Here is a 21,221-nt window from a genome sequence, read left to right as displayed (position 1 = left end):
ATTTCTGTGCTGAGAATTTAACTTTCAACTACAGTTCACTTTGGCTGGTTAAATTGTGTCCCGTTAGCCATGAAATATGTAGGTCTAAAGAGGCATTCTGACAGTCCACTTAATCAAAATATCTCACTCATTGGAGCAATAAATACATCTTAGGCTAGATACAAAACAAAAATTCACAGGGATAGCACTTTGGACGAGTATCCAGCGAGTATCACTTCCCCTAGACCCGAGGCTTAGGTAAAATGGTCACAACAACGCCTACACAGCAGCTGTCACAAACCATTGCCACATCTGTCTTGTGTCATTACCGTAACTGTACATTTGATAGAAGCTGTTTTTCAGTCTCTCGGTCCCTGCTTTGATGCACCTGTACTGACCTCGCCTTCTGGATGATAGCAGGGTGAACAGGCAGTGGCTCAGGTGGTTGTTATCCTTGATGATCTTTATGGCCTTCCTGTGACATCGGGTGGTGTAGGTGTCCTGGAGGGCAGGTAGTTTGCTCCTGGTGATGCGTTGTGCAGACCTCACTACCCTCTGGAGAGCCTTACGGTTGTGTGCGGAGCAGTTGCTGTACCAGGTGGTGATACAGCCCGACAGGATGCTCTCGATTGTGCATCTGTAAAAGTTTGTGAGTGCTTTTGGTGACAAGCCAAATTTCTTCAGCCTCCTGAGGTTGAAGAGGCTCTGCTGCGCCTTCTTCACCATGCTGTCTGTGTGAGTGGACCAATTCAGTTTGTCCGTGATGTGTACACCGAGGAACTGTGGATAGGGGGGTGCTCCCTCTGCTGTTTCCTGAAGTCCACGATCATCTCCTTTTGTGATTGTGAGGTTATTTTCCTGACACCACACTGCGAGGGCCCTCACCTCCTCCCTGTAGGCCGCCTCGTCGTTGTTGGTACTGTGTTTATGAACATTTTGACATTCAAGCCTCTCCATGTCAACATCCTTCACCCTTAGATCAAACAGTGGGTTATAACCCTAAATCAAATCCAATTGTATTTGTCACATGAGCCGAATACAAGCCCTTAACCAACAATGCAGTTTAACAAATAGTTAGGAAAATATTTACTAAATAAACTAAAGTAAAAAAATAATGAAATAAAAAGTAAACGCAAAATAACAATACCGAGGCTAAATACAGGGCGTACCAGTACCGAGTCAATGTGTGGGGTACAGGTTAGTTGAGGTAATTTGTACATGCAGGTAGGGGTAAAGTAACTATGCATAGATAATAAACATTGAGTAGCAGCAGTGTAAAATCAAAGATAATAAACATTGAGTAGCAGCAGTGTAAAAGCAAAGGGGGGGTCAATGTAAATAGTACGGGTGGCCATTTGATTGTTGTTCAGAAGTCTTATGGCTTGAGGGTAGAAGCTGTTAAGGAGCCTTTTTGGATCTAGACTTGGCGATCCGGTACCGCTTGCCGTGCGATAGCAGAGAGAACTGTCTATGACTTGGGTGACTGGAGTCTGAGTAGGAGTCAGAGGTTAGTTTTTCTACCCTTGAGACATGATTAACCGTCTCTCACCTTCAATCCAATCGAGGTCTCTAAATCATAACTGAAGATCAGTCTGGCCACTGGTCACTGACCTGTCCAGCCCGTATAGGTGGAGAAGTCGTGGGGGTCGGCCGTCTTCAGGCCCTCCTCCATCTGCTGCAACAGGTCCTTGATCTTGTTCTGCACCTTCTTCTGGAACACCTCGCTGATCTGTGACGGGATAGAGGAGGAGGGTAGAACACATGACCACACCATATCTTCCAGTTCCAGTCCATGAAACCGCGTACAAGGGAGACAATGGTACACAAAATGGTACGGACAGTCCTTGTAAAACACAAACCGCTCGGAGGAGGCCAGACCTAAAAGGACAACTAAATCCAGGTAGGCCTATGTTAAAATCACATCAAGGGCTAGGGTTAGACTAGGGTGCGGGAAGGGGGTTTAAAGTCAGACTGGAGTTTTGAAAAGAGCTTGCGAGCCAGAGCCAGTGTTATAGTCTTGAAAGGAAGTCGAGAGCCATGGAATTGTGAAGAGACATGCACCTTTGCATTTATAGCTTGTGATCCCCAATACAAAGCAATCAGGTGGGCAAGTTGCTGACTTACAAGCCCTTAACCAACAATGCAGTTCAAGAAATAGTTTAGAAAATATTTACAAAATAAACTAAAGTTTTAAAAAAGTAACACAATAAAAACAATACTGAGGCTATATACAGGGGGTACCGGTACAGAGTGGAGGGTGTAGGCCTGAGTGATATTCTGTAACACCTGCAAATAGCAGAGAGACAGAGGCATTCAACTCTTACCCTACGAGGTCTGGAGCCTGCTGTTTTGCCGTTCTAATTGCTAATTAAGTTGCACCCACCTGGTGTCCCAGGTCTAAAATCAGTCCCCGATTGGAGGGGAACAATGAAAAAAAACACTGAGGTCCAGAGTTGAGTTTGAGGGGCATAGGCCATAAAGCCCTATGAGAAGACTGGGATCAGACAGTGCCGCTTTGTCAAAGCCAAAGAGCCAAAGCAGTGAGATCCCATGGTGATTACGAACTTCTGTGGCAGGACTGTGTGTGTGTGTGTGTGTGTGGGGGGGGGGTGCTGATGAGACACACACCTCTGCTCTGAGCCAGAATGTGCGCGCACCAAAGCACACACGTACACACCTAGGCTTTACGCCGTACCGCTGTTCTGCTCTACTGAACAAGGGCTTAGGGTGGGAGACGTGCACAGACTGGGCACACAGACAGCTGCTCACTTACACACATACAGTTGAAGTCGGAAGTTCACATAAACTAGTTTTAGTGACTCCAACCTAAGTGTTTCAACCACTCCACACATTTCTTGTTAACAAACTGTAGTTTTGGCAAGTCGGTTAGGACATATACTTTGTGCATGGCGTAAGTCATTTTTCCAGCAATTGTTTACAGTTTATTTCACTGTATCACAATTCCAGTGGGTCAGAAGTTTAGACACACTAAGTTGGCTGTGCCTTTAAACAGCTTGGAAAATTCCAGAAAATTATGTCATGGCTTTAGAAGCTTCTGATAGGCTAATTGACATCATTTGAGTCTATTGGAAGTGTACCTGTGGATGTATTTCAAGGCCTATCCTCAAACTCAGTGCCTCTTTGCTTGACATCATGGGGGGAAAAAATCAGAAGAAATCAGCAAAGACCTCCACTAGTCTGGTTCATCCTTGGGAGCAATTTACAAATGCCTGAAGGTACCACGTTCATCTGTACAAACAGTACGCAAGTATAAACACCATGGGACCACGCAGCCGTCATACCGCTGAGGAAGGAGACATGTTCTGTCTCCAAGAAATGAACATACTTTGGTGCGAAAAGTGCAAATCAATCCCAGAACAACAGTAAAGGATCTTGTGAAGATGCTGGAAGAAACGAGTACAAAGGTTTCTATATCCACAGTAAAACGAGTCCTATATCGACATAACATGAAAGGCTGCTCAGCAAGGAAGAAGCCACTGCTCCAAAACCGCCATTAAAGAGCCAGACTACAGTTTTGACACTGCACATAGAGACAAAGAGTGTACTTTTTGGAGAAATGTCCTCTGGTCTGACAAAACAAAAATAGAAGGGTTTGGCCATAAAGACAATCGTTATGTTTGGAGGAAAAATTAGAATGCTTACAAGCCGAAGAACACCATCCCAACTGTGAAGCATGTGGAGTGGCAGCATCATGTTGTGGGGGTGCTTTGCTGAAGGAGGGACTCGTGCACGTCACAAAATAGATGGCATCACGAGGGAGGAACATTATGTGAATATATTGAAGCAACATCTCAGGACATCAGTCAGGAAGTTCCAAATGGACAATGACCCCAATGACCCCAAGCACACTTCCAAAGTTGTGGTAAAATGGCTTAAGGATAACAAAGTCAAGGTATTGGAGTGGCCAGCACAAAGCCCTGACCTCTATCCTATAGAAAATTTGTGACAATAACTGAAAAAGCGTGTGCGAGCAAGGAGGCCTAGAAACCTGACTCAGTTACACAAGCTCTGTCAGGACGAATGGGCCAAAATTCACCCAATTTATTGTGGGAAGCTTGTAGAAGGCTACCCGAAATGTTTGACCCAAGTTAAACAATTTAAAGGCATTGCTATCAAATACTAATTGAGTGTATGTGAACTTCTGACCCACTGGGCATGTGATGAAAGAAATAAAAGCTGAAATAAATCTCTATCATTCTGACATTTCACATTCTTTAAACAAAGTGGTGATCCTAACTGACCTAAAACAGGGATTTTTTACTCGGATTAAATGTCAGGAATTGTGAAAAACTGAGTTTAAATGTAGTTGGCTAAGGTGTATGTAAACTTCCGACTTCAACTGTATATGCTCATTCACACAATCCATTGGTTGGAAATAAGGAACGAAGGGACACACCTTCAATTCACAAAACAACACACAAACACCAAAAGACAACTCCCTTTCCCAGGCCAAAACGACAGAGTGACAGCTTGGGTAACTCTGATGGCCTCCATCCAGCACCCAAGAGCTACAATCTGCCTTAGCGGGTCGTCTTGTGTCATATATATATATATTTTTTAAATAGGCCACCTCAGCAATTCTCTTGTGATGCATATCCTGAATGCATTTTCAATTTCACTGCTCCACTGGTTTGAGACGGTAAAAGAACAGCTCAGCATCGACAGCTAAGTCAATACAGACTTTCTTGGACTGTCATAATGCAAATGCCATTAGAGGCTTCAACAGTGCAATCTCTCGTGGACAGACTAGGGAGACAAAGTGGTACACGAATTTCTGACCAAATTACGGAAGATTTTTGTTCTGGGTTAACGGAGATTGAAAGAAAAATAGAGTAGTCTACATAGGCCTATATACAGTACCAGTCAAAAGTGTGGACACCTACTCAGTTTTTTAAAACATTTTTACTATTTTCTACATTGTAGAATAGTGAAGACATCAAAACTATGAAATAACACATGGAATCATGTAGTAAGCAAAATAATAAAGTAGACACCCTTTGCCTTGATGACAGCTTTGCACACTCTTGGCATTCTCTCAACCAGCTTCCAGTCACCTGGAATGCATGTCAATTAACATGTGTGCCTTGTTAAAAGTTAATTTGTGGAATTTCTTTCCTTCTTCATGCTTTTGAGCCAATCAGTTGTGTTGTGATAAGGTAGAGGTGGTAAAATATAGCCCTATTTGGTGGTAGAAGATAGCCCTATTTGGTAAAAGACCAAGTCCATATTATGACAAGAACTGATCAAATAAGCAGAGAGAAATTACAGTCCATCATTACTTTAAGACATGAAGGTCAGCCAATCTGAAACATTTTAAGAACGTTTAAAGTTTCTTCAAGTGCAGTCACAAAAGCCATCAAGCGCTATGATGAAACTGGCTAAGTTCATTAGAGTTACCATCCTCAGAAATTGCAGCCTAAATAAATTATTCACAGAGCTCAAGTAACAGACACATCTCAACATCAACTGTTCAGAGGAGACTGTGTGGATCAGGCCTTCGTGGTCGAATTGAAGCAAAGAAAGCACTACTAAAGGACACCAATAATAAGAAAAGACTTGCTTGGGCCAAGAAACACGAGCAATAGACTTCAGACCAGTGGAAATCTGTCCTTTGGTCTGATGAGTCCAAATTTGAGATATTTGGTTCCAACCGCGTTGACGTGTGGTTTCCACCATGAAGCATGGAGGAGGTTTGATGGTGTGGGGGGGTGATTTGCTGGTGACACTGTCTGATTCATTTAGAATTCAGGGCACACTTAACCAGCATGTCTACCACAGCATTCTGCAGCGATACAGCTTCCCATATAGTTTGTAGGAATATAATTTTTTTTCAACAGGACAATGACCCCAAACTCATTTCCAGGCTGTGTAAAGGCTATTTGACCAAGAAGGAAAGTGATGAAGTGCTGCATCAGATGACATGGCCTCCACAATCACCCAACCTCATCCCAATTGAGATGGTTTGGGATAAGTTGGATCGCATGAGTTGGACCGCAGAGTGAAGGAATATCAGCCAGCAGTGCTCAGCATACGTGGGAACTCCTTCAAGACTGTTGGAAAGCATTCCTCATGAAGATGGTTGGGAGAATGCCAAACGTGTGCAAAGCTGTCATCAAGGAAAAGGGTGGCTACTTTGAAGTCTAAAATATAAAAATATATTTTAATTGATTTAACACTTTTAGTTACTACATGATTCCATATGTGTTATTTCATAGTTTTTATGTCTTCACTAATATTCTACAACGTAGAAAATAGTAAAAATAAAGAAATCCCTTGAATGAGTAGGTGTCAGAACTTTTGACTGGTACTGTATTTCAATCATATTGGAATCAATTTCATGTTCAATTTAGTTCTATTTAGCTAGGCTGCTACCCGAACTTAGTCTCAATTTCATGTGTGCAATGATGTGTCAAGTAATTGATAGTGCATAGCCTAAGCATTAGAACAAGCTGCCTCAATATTTACAACCATAGGTTATCATTTCCCTCTAGGAGCTGATCTGTTATCAGGCTCTAACATTAAGGTAAGATTTAAAATGGAAAATGCTGATCTGAGAGCAGCGCTGCCTTTCGGGGCTATCAGTATCGACACATGCTCTAGCGACTCACTTATTGAAAGTTCTCCCTACGTGTTGTTTTGTAAAGCGCATGCGTTGTTAAAACACTTGTAATAAGTTCCATCGCTATTGAGAAACTGGGCCCTGGCTATTAATTCATAGACATGACTATTTGCATTTATGCAAAACATATGGAGGGGGTGAATGTCAACAGCTGCTTTACATTAAGCACATAGAACTTGTGACTCTCAAAGTACTGAATAAATTGTCAGTGAGCATTTAGAAAGAAATCCCCCAGACGCACGTTTTTTACTTGTTGATGGCTAACGGACCTGCCTTGATTTCAACGTCCACGGATGGGACTCCCTTAAAAAAAAACACACTACTTCAATGCAAGTGACTTCTTGTAGTAGGTTAGGAGAGTATCTATTCTTATCCTAACCCTTTTCCTAAACTTAACCAAAATCTTTACACATGCTGCATATGATCTCCTAACCCGCTACGAAAAGGTCATAGCTGCATTGAAGTGGCGTGTTTTTAGGGAATCTCATCCACATCCGGTTCAGATTTGGTCCAATCTGGACTGGCCTTAAATTTGGCCCAAACAGACATCTTTATTTTAAAAAATGACCAGTTAAAAATGTGACTGAGAACATGGCCTGGGGAATAGGTACAGAGGAGAGGTGATGAATAAGCCAATAGGAAGCTGGGCATGATTAGGTGGCTATGATGGTATGAGGGCCAGATTAGGAATTTAGCCAGGACACCAGGGTTAACACCCCTACTCTTACAATAAGTGCCATTGGATCTTTAGTGACCACAGAGAGCCAGTATACTTGTTTAACGTCCCATCCGAAATACGGCACTCTACACAGGGACTAAAATGGCGCCGTAAGAAATGGCAGCAGTTTTACGGCGCCCAACCAATTGTGCTATTATGTGGTTTTCTTCGCATTATTGGCAACATATTTTGTACATAATGTTTCTGCCACCGTATCTTATGGCAAAAAAGAGCTTCTGGATATCAGGACAGCGATCACTCACCTCGGATTAGACAAAGATTTTTCCTACAACAAGGACGATGCACAAGACATTCTCCAAACACTCCACAGGGCCGACATCCCCGTTATTTGCAAGAGGAAGCGACACAGGTACAGAGGACAAAGAGTCAGATGCCTGGTCAGGACCCGGAGAAGGAGACTGGGAATGCTGCCATTACCGTCAATACTACTCGCCAACGTGCAATTATTGGACAATAAATTAGACGAGGTACGATCAGGAATATCCTACCAACGGGACATCAAAAACTGTAATATTCTATGTTTCACGGAAACGTGGCTGAATGACGACTTGGATATTCAGCTAGCGGGATATACGCTGCACCGGCAAGATAGAACAGCACACTCCGGTAAGCTGTAAACAACAGCTGGTGCACGAAATCTAAGGAAGTCTCTAGATTTTGCTCGCCTGAAGTAGAGTATATTGTGATAAATTGCAGGCCACACTACTTGCCTAGAGAGTTCAGCTATACTTTTCGTGGCTGTTAATTTACCACCACAGACAGATGCTGGCACTAAGACCGCACTCAGTCAGCTGTATAAGAAAATAAGAAAACAGGAAACCGCTCATCCAGAGGTGGCGCTCCTAGTGGCCGGAGACTTTAATGCAGGAAAACTTAAATCAGTTCTCACAAATTTCTATCAACATGTTAAATGTGCAACCAGAGGTGAAATACATTTCTAGATCACCTGCACTCCACACACAGAGACGCATACAAAGCTCTCCCTTGCCCTCCATTTGGTAAATCTGACCACAACTCTATTCTCCTGATTCCTGCTTACAAGCAAAAATGAAAGCAGGAAGCACCTGTGACTATAAAAAAGTGGTCAGATGAAGCAGATGCTAAACTACAGGAGTGTTTTGCTATCACAGACTGGAACATGTTCCGGGATTCTACCGATGGCATTGAGGAGTACACCACATCAGTCACTGGTGTCATGACGTTGGTCTGGGGGGTAGGTTTATGACAATCATAAATACCCCCCCCCCTTTTCCTCTCTCTACCCTACTGATGTTACATTTGAAAACCCCTTGGTTAACATAGAGACTTTGGGAACATCAGAAGGTGGGGGGGAAATGAACTATATTCTGGTAATCCGACCAATTGAACATATGCGGTGGTACTTAATGAATATGATGTCAGTTCGGTTGTCATCTGAGACATTCTCATCAATGATAAGATTGCCATTTGGCAAAGAGCCACGGTAAGGTGCTAGCTAGCATTAAACTTATCTTATAAAAAACAATCAATCTTAACATAATCACTAGTTAACTACACATGGTTGATAATATTACTAGTTTACCTAGCTTGTCCTGCGTTGCATATAATCAATGCGGTGCCTGTTAATTTATCATTGAATCACAGCCTACTTGGGTGATTTAACAAGCACATTCACGAAAAAAAGCACTGTCGTTGCACCAATGTACCTAACCATAAACATCAATGCCTTTCTTAAAATCAATATACAAGTATATATTTTTAAACATGCATATTTAGTTAATATTGCCTGCTAATATGAATTTCTTTTAACAAGGGAAATTGTGTCACTTCTCTTGCGTTCTTGTGCAAGCAGAGTCAGGGTATACAGTGCCTTGCGAAAGTATTCGGCCCCCTTGAACTTTGCGACCTTTTACCACATTTCAGGCTTCAAACATAAAGATATAAAACTGTATTTTTTTGTGAAGAATCAACAACAAGTGGGACATAATCATGAAGGGGAATGACATTTATTGGATATTTCAAACTTTTTTAACAAATCAAAAACTGAAAAATTGGGCGTGCAAAATTATTCAGCCCCTTTACTTTCAGTGCAGCAAACTCTCTCCAGAAGTTCAGTGAGGATCTCTGAATGATCCAATGTTGACCTAAATGACTAATGATGATAAATACAATCCACCTGTGTGTAATCGAGTCTCCGTATAAATGCACCTGCACTGTGATAGTCTCAGAGGTCCTTTAAAAGCGCAGAGAGCATCATGAAGAACAAGGAACACACCAGGCAGGTCCGAGATACTGTTGTGAAGAAGTTTAAAGCCGGATTTGGATACAAAAAGATTTCCCAAGCTTTAAACATCCCAAGGAGCACTGTGCAAGCGATAATATTGAAATGGAAGGAGTATCAGACCCCTGCAAATCTACCAAGACCTGGCCGTCCCTCTAAACTTTCAGCTCATACAAGGAGAAGACTGATCAGAGATGCAGCCAAGAGGCCCATGATCACTCTGGATGAACTGCAGAGATCTACAGCTGAGGTGGGAGACTCTGTCCATAGGACAACAATCAGTCATATATTGCACAAATCTGGCCTTTATGGAAGAGTGGCAAGAAGAAAGCCATTTCTTAAAGATATCCATAAAAAAGTGTCATTTAAAGTTTGCCACAAGCCACCTGGGAGACACACCAAACATGTGGAAGAAGGTGCTCTGGTCAGATGAAACCAAAATTGAACTTTTTGGCAACAATGCAAAACGTTATGTTTGGCGTAAAAGCAACACAGCTCATCACCCTGAACACACCATCCCCACTGTCAAACATGGTGGTGGCAGCATCATGGTTTGGGCCTGCTTTTCTTCAGCAGGGACAGGGAATATGGTTAAAATTGATGGAAAGATGGATGGAGCCAAATACAGGACCATTCTGGAAGAAAACCTGATGGAGTCTGCAAAAGACCTGAGACTGGGACGGAGATTTGTCTTCCAACAAGACAATGATCCAAAACATAAAGCAAAATCTACAATGGAATGGTTCAAAAATAAACATATCCAGGTGTTAGAATGGCCAAGTCAAAGTCCAGACCTGAATCCAATCGAGAATCTGTGGAAAGAACTGAAAACTGCTGTTCACAAATGCTCTCCATCCAACCTCACTGAGCTCGAGCTGTTTTGCAAGGAGGAATTGGAACATTTTCAGTCTCTCGATGTGCAAAACTGATAGAGACATACCCCAAGCGACTTACAGCTGTAATCGCAGCAAAAGGTGGCGCTACAAAGTATTAACTTAAGGGGGTTGAATAATTTTGCACGCCCAAATTTTCAGTTTTTGATTTGTTAAAAAAGTTTGAAATATCCAATAAATGTCGTTCCACTTCATGATTGTGTCCCACTTGTTGTTGATTCTTCACAAAAAAATACAGTTTTATATCTTTATGTTTGAAGCCTGAAATGTGGCAAAAGGTCGCAAAGTTCAAGGGGGCCGAATACTTTCGCAAGGCACTGTATGCAGCAGTTTGGGCCGCCTGGCTCGTTGCGAACTGTGTGAAGACCATTTCTTCCTAACAAAGACCGTAATTAATTTGCTAGAATTGTACATAATTATGACATAACATTGAAGGTTGTGCGATGTAACAGCAATATTTAGACTTAGGGTTGTCACCCGTTAAGATAAAATACCGAACGGTTCCGTATTTCACTGAAAAATAAATGTTTTGTTTTCGAAATTATAGTTTCTGGATTTGACCATATTAATGACCTAAGGCTCGTATTTCTGTATGTTATTATAATTAAGTCTATGATTTGATAGAGCAGTCTGACTGAGCGGTGGTAGACAGCAACAGGCTCGTAAGCATTCATTCAAACAGCACGTTCCTGCATTTGCCAGCAGCTCTTTGCTGTGCTTCATGCATTGCGCCGTTTATGACTTCAAGCCTATCAACTCCCGAGATTAGGCTGACAATACTAAAAGACCTATTAGAACATCCAATAGTCAAAGGTATATGAAATACAAATTTTATAGAGAGAAATAGTCCTATAATAACTACAACCTAAAACACTTCTTACCTGGGAATATTGAAGACTCACGTTAAAAGGAACCACCAGCTTTTATATGTTCTGAGCAAGGAAGTTAAACATTAGCTTTTTAACATGGCACATATTGCACTTTCCCTTTCTTCTCCAACACTCTGTTTTTGCATTATTTAAACCAAATCGAACATTTCATGATTTATTTGAGACTAAATTGATTTTATTGATGCATTATATTAAGTTAAAATAAGTGGGGGTTTTTGTCCTCCAATAATCGATATCGGTGTTGAAAAATCGGTCGACCTCTACCCCCAACCCCTCTTTTACGCTGCTGCTACTCTGTTTATCATATATGCATAGTCACTAACTATACATTCATGTACATACTACCTCAATCAGCCTGACTAACCAGTGTCTGTATTAAGCCTCGCTACTGTATATAGCCGGTTTTATTTCTTTAAATTACCTATTGTTCACCTAACACTAGAGACTGTAATTAACAGTATTGCACTTTTCATGTAGCCTACTTTTGGCCAGCTTAATAGCCTAACCACTGATCATGCAACATTATGGACTAATCCTGTTGTGAAATAGCCTACCTCTTGCAAAATAAACTACCATTTAAATTTCACAGGAGTCTTCACCCAATGTAGGCCATCCTGCCTTTCCCTCCATATTACGCCTTCATTGATTTAATTTGGGCTTAGCGTATAGCCTCGTCTAAGCCCCTATCAAATCTGTTTATTCTGATGAATCAGGATCAGTCAAGCTTTACTCTTTATCTTGTGTTTATTTAGAGCGTGTCTGCTAGATTTGACTCAAGGCCATGAACAACATCAGTATTATGCTAACGAACGCCTCAAATAGGCCATCACTTTGACATGCTTGGCTTTGTGCAAGACACTGTAATAAATAGCTTTTCTCTTAACCAAGCTTATTATTTTACCGTTCATTGTTTTAGATGTCAAATGATGAGTTGACAACTTTATTTGAATGGATTTACAGTATAAAAATAACCCTAAAGCGTCAATATTGAGGTGAAAGAAAGGGAGAAGCTTAGAGCCCGAGGCACCAAACCCCAACACTGATGAATAGATATGTATAAGAGCGATATCCAGGTCTAAACTTCTGAATGAAGGGAATCCTGTATGAACTGAAGCAGAGAAAACAAAACATCAAGCAAGTGTCAATACTACCTCAATCAAAATGGCTGGAGGCCGCTGCTGCCACAACATCAACGACTAGGTCAAACTGTGATATCAACAGAGCTTGAGAAGATGGGGAAGCAGGAAAAGGGTTGGTTCTAGAAGCAGACATGTCTCTGTGAAAGATGGTTACATCTCTGAGAGGATATAGTGGAGAGCCATTGGATGAGGGTGAGGCCTTGAAGAAGCCCCAGGAGCCAGGAGGACAGAGACAGAAATACACAGTAGGCTTGGGAGTTATCCAAATGTTCATACATATCAGGATTTAAGGTATGAAAGTCAAAGCACACAAGGTGGCGCCATAAACGCAAGAAAAGCTCATTGGGCCTCTATTACCAGTATGCTAACAAGATTAGCACAAACTAAGTGATATCACATAGACGCTTTTAGCTAAATGCTAAAAAGATTTTAAAAATAATAATACATTTAAGTTTGTAGGCCAGTTGAGAACAAGTTATCATTTATAACTGCGACCTGGCCAAGATAAAGCAAAGCAGTGCGACAAAAACACAGAGTTACACATGGGATAAACAAACGTACAGTCAATAACACAATAGAAAAATCAATATACAGTGTGTGCAGATGTAGTAAGATTAGGGAGGTAAAGCAATAAATAGGCCATAGTGGTGAAATAAATACAATTTAGCATTAACACTGGAGTGATAGATGTGCAAGTAGAAATACTGGGGTGCAAGAGAGCAACAAAAAAATATATATATCAATATGGGGATGAGGTGGGCTATTTACAGATGGGATGTGTACAGGTGCAGTAATCGGTAAGCTGCTCTGACAGCTGATGCTTAAAGTTAGTGAGGGAGATAGAAGTCTCCAGCTTCAGTGATTTTTGCAATTCGTTCCAGTCATTGGCAGCAGAAAACTAGGAGGAAAGGCAGCCAAAGGAGGGGTTGGCTTTGGGGGATGACAAGTGAAATATAACTGCTGGAGAGTGTGCTATGGGTAGGTGTTGCTATGGTGAGCAGTGAGCGGACATAAGGCAGGGCTTTACCTAGCAAAGAAAGACTTATAGATGACCTGGAGCCAGCGGGTTTGGCAACGAATATGCAGCGAGGCCAGCAAACGAGAGGATACAGGTCACAGTGGTGGGTAGTATATGTGGCTTTGGTGACAAAATGGATGGCACTGCGATCGACTACATCCAGTTTGCTGAGTAGAGTGTTGGAGGCTATTTTGAAAAGGACAGCGCCGAAGTCAAGGACCGGTAGGATAGTCAGTTTTACGAGGGTATGTTTGGCAACATGAGTGAAAGATGGCGTAGGTATGAAATAGGAAGCCGTTTCTAGATTTAGTTTTGGATTGGGGGTGCATAATGTGAGTCTGGAAGGAGAGTTTACAGTCTAAACAGACAACTACAGTTGAAGTCAAAAGTTTACATACACTTAGGTTGGAGTAATTAACTTCTTGGTGACAGGGGGCAGTATTTTCACATCCGGATGAAATGTATGCCCAAATTCAACTGCCTGCTACTCATCCCCAGAAGATAAGATATGCATATTATTAGTAGATTTGGATAGAAAACACTGGCGTTTCTAAAACTGTTTGAATCATGTTTGTGAGTATAACAGAACTTATTTAGCAGGCAAAACCCAGAGGACAAACCATTTAGATGTTCTTTTTGAGGTCACTCAATGGGAATCCAGATTTCTAAGGGACCTTCTTGCAGTTCCTTTCGCTTCCACTGGATGTCAACAGTCTTTAGAAATTGGTTGAGGTTTTTCCTTTGTGTAATGAAGAAGTACGTCCATCTTGAATGAGGGTAACTTGAAGTGTACTTTTAGATAGAGGCGAGTGACCAGAAAGATAGCTGTTTTCCTCCTGTATTGAACACAGATCATCCAGTCTTCAATTTGATCGATTATTTACGTTAAAAAATACCTAAAGTTGTATTACAAAAGTAGTTTGAAATGTTTTGGCAAAGTGTACAGGCAACTTTTGAGATATTTTGTAGTCGCGTTGCGCAAGTTGGAACCGGTGTTTTTCTGGATCAAACGCGCCAAATAAATGGACATTTTGGATATATATTGACGGAATTAAATCGAACAAAAATACCATTTGTGATGTTTATGTGACATATTGGAGTGCCAACAAAAGAAGCTCGTCAAAGGTAAGGCATGAATTATGTTTTTATTCCTGCGTTTTGTGTCATGCCTGCAGGGTTGAAATAGGCTTCTCTTTGTTTACTAAGGTGCTATCCTCAAATAATAGCATTGCTTGCTTTTGCCGAAAAGCCTTTTTGAAATCTGACATATTGGCTGGATTCACAATAAGTGTAGCTTTAATTTTTTTTATCTTGCATGTGTGATTTCATGAAAGCATGATTTTATAGTAATTTATTTGAATTTGGCACTCTGCATTTTCTCTAGCTTTTATCCCAGAGATGTTAAAACTCTTTTCAACCACTCCACAAATTTCTTGTTAACAAACCATAGTTTGGAAAGTCGGTTAGGACATCTACTTTGTGCATGACACAAGTACATTTTCCAACAATTGTTTGCAGACAGATTATTTCACTGTATCACAATACCAGTGGGTCAGAAATGTACATACACTAAGTTGACTGTGTCTTTAACCGGCTTGGAAAATTCCAGAAAATTATGTAATGTCTTTAAAAGTTTCTGATAGGCTAACTGACATAATTTGAGTCAATTGGAGGTGTACCTGTGGATGTATTTCAAAGCCTACCTACAAACTCAGTGCCTCTTTGCTTGACATCATGGGAAAATCTAAAGAAATCAGCCAAGACCTCGGGAAAAAATCTTGTAGACCTCTGCAAAGCTGGCTCATCCGTGGGAGCAATTTACAAATGCCTGAAGGTACCACGTTCATCTGTACAAACAATAGTACGCAAGTATAAACATCATGGGACCACGTAGCCGTCATACCACTCAGGAAGGAAACGCTTTCTGTATCCTTTAGATGAACATTATTTGGTGCGAAAAGTGCAAATCAATCCCAGAACAACAGCAAAGGACATTGTGAAAATGCTGGAGGAAACTGGTACAAAAGTTTCTTTATCCACAGTAAAACGAGTCCTATATTGACATAAAATGAAAGGCTGCTCAGCAAGGAAGAAGCCACTGCTCCAAAACCACCATAAAAAAAAGCCAGACTATGGTTTGCAACTGCACATGGGGACAAAAGTGTACTTTTTGGAGAATGTCGTCTGGTCTGATAAAACAAAAATAGAACTGTTTGGCCATGATGACCATCGTTATGTTTGGAGGAAAAATGGGGAGGCTTGCAAGCCGAAGAACACCATCCCAACCGTGAAGCATGGGGGTGGCAGCATCATGTTGTGGGGGTGCTTTGCTGCAGAAGGGACTGGTGCATTTCACAAAATAGATGGCATCATGAGGCAGGGAAATTATGTGGATATATTGAACGAACATCTCAAGACATCAGTCAGGAAGTTAAAGCTTGGAAGCATACTTCCAAAGTTGTGGCAAAATGGCTTAAGGTATTGTCAAGTCAAGGTATTGGGAGTGGCCGTCACAAAGCCCTGACCTCAATCCTATAGAAAATATGTGGGCAGAACTGAAAAAGCGTGTACGAGCAAGGAGGCCTACAAACCTGACTCATTTTGGTTATCCTAACTGATCTAAATCAGGGAATTTTTACTTGGATTAAATGTCAGGGATTGGGAAAAACTGAGTTTAAATGTATTTGGCTAAGGTGTATGTAAACTTCCAACTTCAACTGTAGGTATTTGTAGTCAGAACCGTCCAGAGTGGTGATGCTAGTCGGGCGAGCGGGTGCGGGCAGCAATCGGTTGAAGAGCATGAATTTAGTTTTACTAGCATTTAAGAGTAGTTGGAGGCCACAGAAGGAGTGTTGTATGGCATTGAAGCTTGTTTGGAGGTTAGTTAACACAGTGTCTAAAGAAGGGCCAGATGTATACAGAATGGTGTCGTCTGCGTGGAGGTGGCTCAGACAATCACCAGCAGAAGGGGCGACATCGTTGATATTTACAGAGAAAAGAGTCGGCCCGAGAATTGAACCCTGTGGCAACCCCATAGAGACTGCCAGAGGTCCGGACAACAGGCCCTCCGATTTGACACACTGAACTCTATCAAAGAAGTAGTTAGTGAACCAGGTGAGGCAGTCATTTGAGAAACCAAGGATATTGAGTCTCCCGATAAGAATACGGTGGTTGACAGCGTCGAAAGCATTGGCCAGGTTGATGAAGACTGCTGTACAGTACTGTCTTTTGTCAATGGTGGTTATGATATCGTTTAGGACCTTGAGCGTGCCTGAGGTGCACCCATGACCAGCTCGAAAACCAGATTGCATAGTGGAGAAGGTACAGTGGGATTGTAAATGGTCGGTGATCTGTTTGTTAACTTGGTTTCGAAGACTTTAGAAGGGCAGGGCAGGATGGATATACAGTGAGGGAAAAACGTATTTGATCCCCTGCTGATTTTGTACATTTGCCCATCAATGCAAATCAATTTATAACATTTTTGACATGGGTTTTTCTGGATTTTTTTGTTGTTATTCTGTCTCTCACTGTTCAAATAAACCTACCATTAAAGTTATAGCCTGATCATTTCTTTGTCAGTGGGCAAATCAGCAGGGGATCAAATACTTTTCCCCCTCACTGTAGGTCTGCAACAGTTTGGGTCTAGAGTGTCTCCCCCTTTGAAGACGGGGATGACCACGGCAGCTTTCCAATCTTTAGGGATCTCAGACGATACGAAAGAGAGGTTGAACAGGTTAGAAATAGGGGTTGCAACAATTTTGGCGGATCATTTTAGAAAGAGAGGGTGCAGATTGCCTAATCCAGCTGATTTGTAGGGGTCCAGATTTTGTAGCTCTTTCAGAAGATCTGGATTTGGGTGAAAGAGAAGCGGGGGGCTTGGGCAAGTAGCTGCGGGGGTGCAGAGCTGTTGGCCGGGGTATCTTGTAGCCAAGTGGAAAACATGGCCAGCCGTAGAAGAAATGCTTAATAAAATTCTCGATTATCGGTTGTGACAGTGTTTCCTAACCTCAGTGCAGTGGGCTGCCAGAAGAGGAGGTGTTCTTATTCAGTGTCCCAGAACTTTTTGGAATTAGTGCTACAGGATGCAAATTTGTTTGAAAAGACTAGCCTTTGTTTTCTTACCTGACTGTGTAGATTGGTTTTTGACTTCCCTGAAAAGTTTTGTGGGGGCTATTCAATGCTAATTCAGTATGCCACAGGATGTTTTTATGCTGGTCAAGGGCAGTAAAGTCTGGAGTGAACCAAGGACTACATCTGTTTTAGTTCTACATTTTTTTTAATGGGGCATGCTTATTTAATATGGTGAGAAAAGCACTTTTAAAGAACAACTAGTCATCCTCTACTGACAGAATGAGGTCAATGTCCTTCCAGGCCAGGTCGATTAGAAAGGCCTACTTGCTGAAGTGTTTTAGGGAGCGTATGACAGTGATGAGGGGTGGTCATTTGACCGCGGACCCATTACGGACGCAGGCAATGAGGCAGTGATTGCTGAGATCAGTGATGCAGAGGTGTATTTAGAGGACAAATTGGTCAGGATGATATCTATGAGGGTGCCCATGTTTATGGATTTAGGGTTGTAGTTGGTAGATTCCTTGATAATTTGTGTGAGATTGAGGGCATCTAGTTTAGAATGTAGGACGGCCGGGGTGTTAAGCATATCCCAGTTTCGGCGACCTAACAGTATGAACTCTGATGATAAATGGGGGGCAATCAATTTACATATGGTGTCCAGGGCACAGCTGGGGGCTGAGAGGGGTCTATAACAAGCGGAAACAGTGAGAGACTTATTTCTGGAAAGGTGGATTTTTAAAAGTAGAAGCTCAAACTGTTTGGGCACAGACCTGGATAGTATGACAGAACTCTGCAGGCTCTCTCTGCAGTAGATTGCAACTCCTTTGGTAGTTCTATCTTGACGGAAAACGAATTGCCAAGGCAGGCAAATCCAGTTCAGAAAGTTAAACAAGCATAGCGAGTAGCTACCGAATGTCATTTTCGGTGAGTGTGGACATTTACAAGCAAAAGTGAACGAGAGAAATTGGGCAAATCAACTAAGTTGACGCATGCTTTTCTGAAGGAAGAGCAGCGTGTGTACATGGAGGAGAGAAGAACAGAGGAGGGGGAAAAAAAATGCTAGTAGGAAGCACAAGATGGCAACTCATCCAGAGCCCTGACTTCAGTTGGAAAGCCATTAGAAGAGATCTGATGGCAAATATTTAGTAGTAACATCATCCCCTCATGTGCACCGCACAACAGAGACTCGCCGATAGATATAGAACACTATGGACTCACCAGCTCACTTTCTCCCATTATGCTATTTACAAACAAACACGTGATTGGCTCAACTGTTCTGGGGAACTATGGAAACTGCATGATTTAAAATAAATGTGACAGGTAAAATGAAGAACACAATCTGCTTCATCTCCTAAGTTCACTGCAGGTAATAACTTAAAAGTAGCTACAAATATGCACATGTATAGAAAAACGTCAAAGTAATAGTTGATGATATTGAAGGTATTGAAAAACCATCCCGTGGCTTTTTCCAAATACCCCACACGGTATACCGCCCACACCTAACGCACAGCCAGACCACAGACACAGCCAAGAACTTTCTATTCAGCGTCAATACCACATACAACCAAGACAATAGTAACCTGCCTGTATGTGTAGCCTAAGACTACATAATATAGCCTAATTCTGCTAGCACCATGGACAGAGTCAGAACAGAGGCTAAACTAAGCCTGGGTTAAGTGTGTGCTGCAATGCTAAAGGCAGCGCTCCCATGTTTAAGCATCTTGTACAGTGACACACAACCTTGATGTAAAGTTAATCCAGGGATAACAACATCTAATCTATGAAGATTTAATTTTGACAACAACTAATCATATTCACAAAGAGTACTATTTGTCTGATCTAATGCAGGCCTTGAACATGGCCTTGTGATTCGTTCTGCACATAAAAAGGGTAAGGCCAACCCCCTTGTTTGATCATGGATATGCCGTCCATTCTCTTGGGACCAATTTCCAATCAACAATATACACTGTAGGACAAGGGGGTACATGGCCTATGTTATGCAAAACAAACAATTGAGATCAATTTAAAGGACCAGCTCATATTACTGAAAGCATAGGCTTATGGAGCACAGCGGGCCTGACAACTAACCACTAGGAACATTGTGCTGGAGTTCACAATTCCCACTGCAGCCAGGCATGGAGAGGGAGTGCTCAACAAAGAAACAAACATTCACTGTTTAACATAACAATTAGGAGGGAGAGAGAGGGTGGGGCTGTGAGAAGTGCTACTGTATTGCATGCTGCAGTGTATTCTGCCGGAGAGCTGATGTGTTGTTAAAATGGATAGTTCACGCTACAGCCTGAAAATCTAAAATGTATTAAAAGCTCTCCTCATCAATGTACACACAATACCCCATGACAAAGCAAAAACAGGTTTAGTCATTTTTGCAAATGTATTCAAAATTAAAAACAACGGTACCTTATTTACATAAGTATTCAGACCCTTTGCTAGGAGACTCGAAATTGAGCTCAGGTGCATCCTGTTTCCATTGATCATCCTTGATGTTTCTACAACTTCCTTGGAGTCTACCTGTGGTAAATTCAATTGATTGGACATGATCTTGAAAAGGCACACAACTGTCTATATAAAAAGGTCCCACGGTTGACAGTGCATGTCAGAGCAAAAATCAAGCCATGATGTCAAAGGAAGTGTCCACAGAGCTCCGAGACAGGAGTGTGTCGAGGCACAGATCTGGGGAAGGGTACCAAAAAATGTCTACAGCATTGAAGGTCCCCAAGAACACAGTGGCCTCCATCATTCTTAAATGGAAGAAGTTTGGAACCACCAAGACTCTTCCTAGAGCTGGCCGCCTGGCCAAACGGAGCAATCAGGGGAGAAGGGCCTTGGTCAGGGAGGTGAGCAAGAACCCAATGGGCTCTCTGACAGAGCTCTAGAGTTCCTCTGTGGAGATGGGAGAACCTTCCAGAAGGACAACCATCTCTGCAGCACTCCACCAATCAGGCCTTTATGGTAGAGTGGCCAGACGGAAGCCACTCCTCAGTAAAAGGCACATGACAGCCCGCTTGGAGTTTGCCTAAACAAGATTCTCTGGTATGTTGAAACCAAGATTGAAATCTTGGTCTGAATGCCAAGTGTAAACATCCGGAGGAAACCTGGCAACATCCCTACAGTGGAACATGGTGGTGGCAGCGTCATGAGGCGGGGATGTTTTTCAGCGGCAGGGACTGGGAGACTAATCAGGAACGAGGACAGGTGAACGAATCAAAGTACAGAGAAATCCTTGATGAAAACCGTCTCCAGAGCGCTCAGGACCTCATCAGACTGGGGGGAAGGTTAATCTTCCAACAAGACAATGAATCTAAACACACAGAAAAGACAATGCAGGAGTGGCTTCGGGACAAGTCTCTGAATCTCCTTGAATGGCCCAGCCAGAGCCCGGACTTGAACCCAATCAAACAGTCCTGGAGAACCTTGAAAATAGCTGTGCAGCGACACTCCCCATCCAACCTGACAGAGCTTGAGAGGATCTGCAGAGAAGAATGGGAGAAACTCCCCAAATACAGGTGTGCCAAGCTTGTAGAGTCATACCCAAGAAGACTCGAGGCTGTAATCGCTGCCAAAGGTCCTTTAA

General features: G+C 42.1%; 1 protein-coding gene across 1 annotated transcript in view; it reads right to left on the bottom strand.

The window, feature by feature from the left end:
- lancl2 (LanC lantibiotic synthetase component C-like 2 (bacterial)) overlaps positions 1–21,221 on the bottom strand; it is a 61,154-nt gene that overhangs the window by 33,923 nt on the left and 6,010 nt on the right. The window contains exon 3 of the mRNA XM_046355897.1: positions 1,591–1,708. Coding sequence (XP_046211853.1) covers positions 1,591–1,708 — 118 coding nt within the window. The remainder of the gene's footprint in view (positions 1–1,590; positions 1,709–21,221) is intronic.

This window comes from Oncorhynchus gorbuscha, linkage group LG07 (genome assembly GCF_021184085.1).
Source record: "Oncorhynchus gorbuscha isolate QuinsamMale2020 ecotype Even-year linkage group LG07, OgorEven_v1.0, whole genome shotgun sequence".
Lineage (NCBI taxonomy): Eukaryota > Metazoa > Chordata > Actinopteri > Salmoniformes > Salmonidae > Oncorhynchus > Oncorhynchus gorbuscha.
This window is presented reverse-complemented; position numbering and strand designations above follow the sequence as displayed.